Source organism: Limulus polyphemus, unplaced genomic scaffold, assembly GCF_000517525.1.
Source record: "Limulus polyphemus unplaced genomic scaffold, Limulus_polyphemus-2.1.2 Scaffold12374, whole genome shotgun sequence".
In the NCBI taxonomy this organism is placed as follows: Eukaryota; Metazoa; Arthropoda; class Merostomata; order Xiphosura; family Limulidae; genus Limulus; species Limulus polyphemus.
The window spans coordinates 1-6,130 of NW_013677984.1; the positions used below are offsets into that span (position 1 = coordinate 1).

Consider the following 6,130-nt stretch of genomic DNA (forward strand, 5'->3'; position numbering starts at 1 on the left):
GTAACAAATAACAAGTCCTTAGAAATATCATAATATGATCTGTAACAAATAACAAGTCCTTAGAAATATCATAATATGATCTGTAACAAATAACAAGTCCTTAGAAATATCATAATATGATTTGTAACTAATAACAAGTCCTTAGAAATATCATAATATGATCTGTACCCATCGTGAATTATTCGTGTTACTTAAGGTTATTTCAAAAAGCGTGAAGTAAGAAAATAAAGCAGTGATCATAATTATGGAAGTTTTGATCTTAATACTGATCTGAAACAAAATCTTAAAATCACGTTTTCCAGTGATGTTAATATTACGGTTCATATATATAAAAACACAGTTCGAAAGAAGATTTGTCTATAGAGCTTAACATCTGCCACTCTTGTAAAAACCATTGTTTGAATTCAGATACGTCAAATTTGAGCATTCGCCCCTCTTGGACAATAATTCAAATACAGTTCGATCTAAAGTTGAACATCTGCCCTTCTTGTAAGGACCATGGTTCGAACACAGTTCAATCTAAAGTCAGACAACAGACTCTAGTAAGGAAACATTTTCAAATGGAGCTCGATCTAAGGATAACTGTCTGTCCCTCTTAAGGACCATGGTTCGAACACAGTTCAATCTAAAGTCAGACAACAGTCTCTAGTAAGAAAAAATGTTCAAATGTTCAAGTAATTTATCCCGAACAAAATATTAACTCTATAAGGATTTGAATGTTTTTGGCCAATTTCAAATTTGTGAAATAAGTCATGCTTTTTGACAAGAAACTCTGATTTGTGTTGTCTTGTTGTCAAACGTACTTTTCGTAAGAATTTCAACAATTTACTAAAACCTTTGAAACTTAACCTAAATAAGCAACTATTGTCAATGGACTCAAGTCTGAAAGAAATCATATTCATAATGAATTTCAGTTGAAAAATGATCATTTACTACTTTAGGACTAATTTTTCTATTTATTATTTCTTTATATCTTTGGAGGTAAGAATGAATCAATGAATACTTGATTCTCACACAAAAGTGGAATAACTAATATTTGATGTTGCTAAAATGAATTACGGACTGCTTAATAAAAGGTCCGAGGCTCGAGACATTATACTGCTGAGCACGTGACGGCGGGTACTGCCGTTTGACTGCGTTCCATCTATTCAAGCCCCCTAGTGGACAGCGGTATGTCTGCGGACTTACAACGCTAGAATCCGGGTTTCGATACTCGTGGTGAGCACAGCACAGATAGACCATTGTGTAGCTTTGTGCGTAATTACACACAAACCGTCTATTGAGTAATTCAGATTTATACGCGAGCCCTAAAGTTGGCCCGTTCAGTTCCCAATTCGAGCAAGGTGTCAAGAAGTTGAAAAGTACAGTTTGATTAATCCTTTTTGTAATAAAGAACATTTGGTGTTCAGGATACACAACGTGTTCAAACGTTTTGATGTATACGACTTAAACATACATGTGTGAGTTTGTACACTTAACCTCGAACGAAGAGTTCAGAAAGTGGTGAAAAACAGATCTTATCTCTTTTAATATTAACTTACCCTCATCTGTCCAAAGAAAGGGATGTAAACGAACCCGAAGTGGAAACAGACTGATTTTCTATGCGTGTGAGAGTATCCAGACGTAAGTTTTGAAAATCATACAAAATATTAGTGTTTATTGAGATATATGTGGATGTTCTTACTACTTTGCGTGACAGGCTAGAAACGTTTTGATTGGCTATATTTCTGCCCTATTACTTATGTGTCTGTCGTAAACTTAGCGCTAGTATATTATTGGCCCTCGCTGGTTCAACGGTAAGCTTATAACGCTAAAAATAGGGTTTCGATACTTCATTTAACATTATTACCTAAGTTTTGGAGAAAAACAAAAATCGTTTTAAAGACTGTTTGCAATAAAACGCGCATTCATAATCTCTGCGCATAAGTAGGTTTCGGTTTCCTTTTCTCCTTCTCTTAATGACTATAGAGATAGAAGAACCTGACTCAATTTTGTTCAACCGATAATTTCTTTACTGAAGTATCGATCAGTAACAGTAGCTTCTGTTTCGCGGTAAATTAGTTCAATGCGCTCCACGCATGCTCTAATGTACGTACTCTTACTTCGCAGCTGTAAAACAAAAGCCATTGTCTAAACAAAGACTTCGTGAGAGAATGAAGCCTTTCGAATTTTTCTTATTGTAACTACTTAAAAGTTACGTAGCACGCCATCTTCCGGTAAACTAAAATAATGCTGTATATTCTTTGATGGAAACATGGCAACGTCTGATTTATTTGTGTATTATATTCCAGCATGTAAAGACGTGATATTCCATGAATATAGTACTTGATTGTTTCGTAAAAAAAGAAAGAGAAAAAAAAAAGTTTTATTTCTCGGGTGATAATTATCATTATGTGGTATGTTTTACGTCCAGTTTTATAAGGCTTGTAACATGACTACTACTGTTTATGTGTTCTGTGTGACAGTTAACATTATGTGGTATATTTTACGTCCAGTTTTATAAGGCTTGTAACATGACTACTACTGTTTATGTGTTCTGTGTGACAGTTAACATTATGTGGTTTACTTTACGTCCAGAGAACACATAAACAGTAGTAGTCATGTTACAAGCCTTATAAAAGTGTGACAGTTAACATTATGTGGTATGTTTTACGTCCAGTTTTATAAGGCTTGTAACATGACTACTACTGTCTGTGAAATTTTCTTTATAACTTGTGTTGTGTTTTAAACTCCGTGTTTTCACTATGTTACATTTTTTGCTTACAATAATTAATACTTGTCATGTTTCCCAGGGGAGGTCAGTGAATCTACGGACAGTCGGGCAGAAATAGCTGTGCAGACACTTACTAAGATGGCTTCGAACCCTGAATGTTTAAGTTCCGTTCTGACAGGATTGCAGCTCCAAATCTCAGCAATAGTGGAGATGGCCGAGAAGGTAACTGGAGGGCTGCTACACAAACCAGTGTCAGAATTGCTGACCCAAGTGTTGCTGGTGAGGAAAGACAAAACACGTCTTGAATTATGTTACAAACCCAGGAACTGAAGAAAATGTGTGCTTTCAGTATCAGTTTTATGTCAGTACTAGTATTTGTTAAACAAAGTTGTTATTAATATTCGACTAACTGTCTCTATCAGTACTAGTATTTGTTAAACAATGTTGTTATTAATATTTGACTGTCTTCATCAGTACTAGTATTTGTTAAACAAAGTTGTTATTAATATTCGACTAACTGTCTCTATCAGTACTAGTATTTGTTAAACAAAGTTGTTATTAATATTCGACTAACTGTCTTCATCAGTACTAGTATTTGTTAAACAAAGTTGTTATTAATATTTGACTGTCTTCATCAGTACTAGTATTTGTTAAACAAAGTTGTTATTAATATTTGACTAACTGTCTCTATCAGTACTAGTATTTGTTAAACAAAGTTGTTATTAATATTCGACTAACTGTCTCTATCAATACTAGTATTTGTTAAACAAAGTTGTTATTAATATTTGACTAACTGTCTTCATCAGTACTAGTATTTGTTAAACAAAGTTGTTATTAATATTAATTAACTGTCTCTACAATGAATATTTGTTCATATAAACTAATTAGTAATCAATAGTTGAGAAAAATAATAATTAGGCTTAGATGATCATTTAATTTAATGAATATGTAAATGATATAAATACGACTACCACAACCTGACCTCATGTAGTTGATTTTCTCAGATAGGATCTGCTATGATTGTTTTATTTGGTTTGCTATTGTTTCTCTTTGAGAGCTAAATTTCTAGAGTTGCAAACAAAGAGTGTGTTTTAATCATGATTAATTTGAAGTTCTACTTTAGTAGGTGAATGTTTTGGTTCGCTCATGCTAGGTTTGTGAAAATTGTTTCGTGTGTTTCTCTTATTTACCAAGTTCTGATAATTGTTTTCAGTATTATCTGATAGAGTTCTGTGTAGGGTCGGGTCTGATAAAAATGGAGACGTTTCAGAATTCTGTGTAGGGTTTGGTCTGATAAGAATAGAAATCTTTTAGAATTCTAAGTGGGTGGGGGGGGGGGGGTTGGTTTGATAAAAATGGAGATGCTTCAGAATTCTGTGTAGGGTTTGGTCTGATAAGAATAGAAATCTTTTAGAATTCCGTGTAGGGTTGGGTCTGATAAGAATGGAGACGCTTCAGAATTCTGTGTAGAATTGGGTCTGATAAGAATAGAAATCTTTTAGAAATCTAAGTGGGGGTTTGGTTTGATAAAAATGGAGACGCTTCAGAATTCCGTGTAGGGTCTGGATCTGATAAGAATGGAGACCCTTCAGAATTCCGTGTAGGGTTGGTCTGATAAAAATGGAGACGCTTCAGAATTCCGTGTAAGGTCTGGATCTGATAAGAATGGAGACCTTTCAGAATTCCGTGTAGGGTTTGGGTCTGATAAGAATGGAAACCCTTCAGAATTCCGTGTAGGGTTGGTCTGGTAAGAGTGGAGACCCTTCAGAATTCCGTGTAGGGTTGGTCTGATAAAAATGGAGACGCTTCAGAATTCCGTGTACGGTTGGGTCTGATAAGAGTGGAGACCCTTCAAAATTCCGTGTAGGGTTGGTCTGATAAAAATGGAGACCCTTCAGAATTCCGTGTAGGGTTGGGTCTGATAAAAAATGGAGACGCATCAGAGTCTGATAAAAATGTATGTGCTTGAGATCCTGTATAGGATCGGGACCAATATGAACGAGAGATGCTTGGGATTCATATTGGTCCCGATCCTATACAGAACGGAGATGCTTGGGATTCTGTATAGGATCGGGACCAATATGAACGGAGATGCTTGAGAATTTGGCCTTGCATGGGCTGGTGGTTAGGGCGCTCGACTTCCAATTTACTGGTTGCGGGCTCGTATCCCGTCGCCGAACATGCTTTTCCTTTCAGTCGTGGGGGCGTTATGATGTGAAAGTCAATCCAATCACTTGTTGGTAAATGTGTAGCCCAAGAGTTGGCGATGGGTAATGTTTACTAGCTGCCTTCCCTCTAGTCCTTCACTGCTAATTTAGGGACGGCTAGTGTAGGTAGCCATCGTGTAGCTTTGCGTGAAATTCAAAACAAACCAAATCAAAGCTTGAGGATTCTTCTACGTAGCGTCGAGTATGATAAGGGCTGTTTACTCAGATCTGACAGTTTTAGGTTGTGGGAGCGAAGGTTGGGTTAACTGGGTTTCCAGTCGTGGTTGGGCTGATTTTGTTTGATATCTAGGTCGAAGTTTTTTTGTTTTGATTTTTGAAGTGATTATGAATTTTACAGGATTTTAGAGGATTGAGTTCGTAGGGTAAAAATAGGTATTTATGAAGTTTGGAGAAATAGCAATTAAATCCACTTCATTTGTGGTCAACTGGAGAAATCCACTGGGTATTTAGCCAATGATTAGAAAGTTTAATTGATTAGATACGAATGTTATTTGCTGCTGAAAGCGTGAGATAATGGTCAGCTTTGCTGGACTATAGAACCAAGGATCCGTAGATCACGTCCTGTTGCCACAAAATCACCCCTTGGCACCTTTTCATTTGTCAGTGGGTGCCGTTGGCTAATTGCTTTCGCTTTAGTAGAATCATTTCAATAGCCACTAAACGGTTTAAATGTCACTAAATTTGGGTTGTTACTGCCACTGGACACTCAAGATTCAAGGTCAAGGTTACTTAGTGTACTGGTCTACATGGACAGTGGAAGGTCTACATGGTCAGTGTACAGGTCTACATGGTCAGTGGCAGGTCTACATGGTCAGTGTACAGGTCTACATGGTCAGTGGCAGGTATACATGGTCAGTGGCAGGTCTACATGAGTCAGTGTACAGGTCTACATGGTCAGTGGCAGGTCTACATGGTCAGTGTACAGGTCTACATGGTCACTGTACAGGTCTACATGGTCTGTGGCAGGTCTACATGGTCAGTGTACAGGTCTACATGGTCAGTGGCAGGTCTACTTGGTCGATGTACAGGTCTACGTGGTCAGTGGCAGGTCTACGTGATCAGTGTACAGGTCTACATGGTCAGTGGCAGGTATACATGGTCAGTGTACAGGTCTACATGGTCAGTGTACAGGTCTACATGGTCAGTGGCAGGTCTACATGGTCAGTGGCAGGTCTACATGGTCAGTGGC

The 6,130-nt window shown here is 37.2% G+C and overlaps 1 protein-coding gene across 1 annotated transcript in view; it reads left to right on the forward strand.

Moving 5' to 3' along the window:
• Positions 1–2,792: 2,792 nt before the first annotated feature.
• Positions 2,793–6,130, forward strand: part of LOC106476976 — a gene marked incomplete at both ends in the record, with an annotated part of 5,737 nt that continues 2,399 nt past the window's right edge. The window contains one exon of the mRNA XM_013937590.1: positions 2,793–2,992. Coding sequence (XP_013793044.1) covers positions 2,793–2,992 — 200 coding nt within the window. The remainder of the gene's footprint in view (positions 2,993–6,130) is intronic.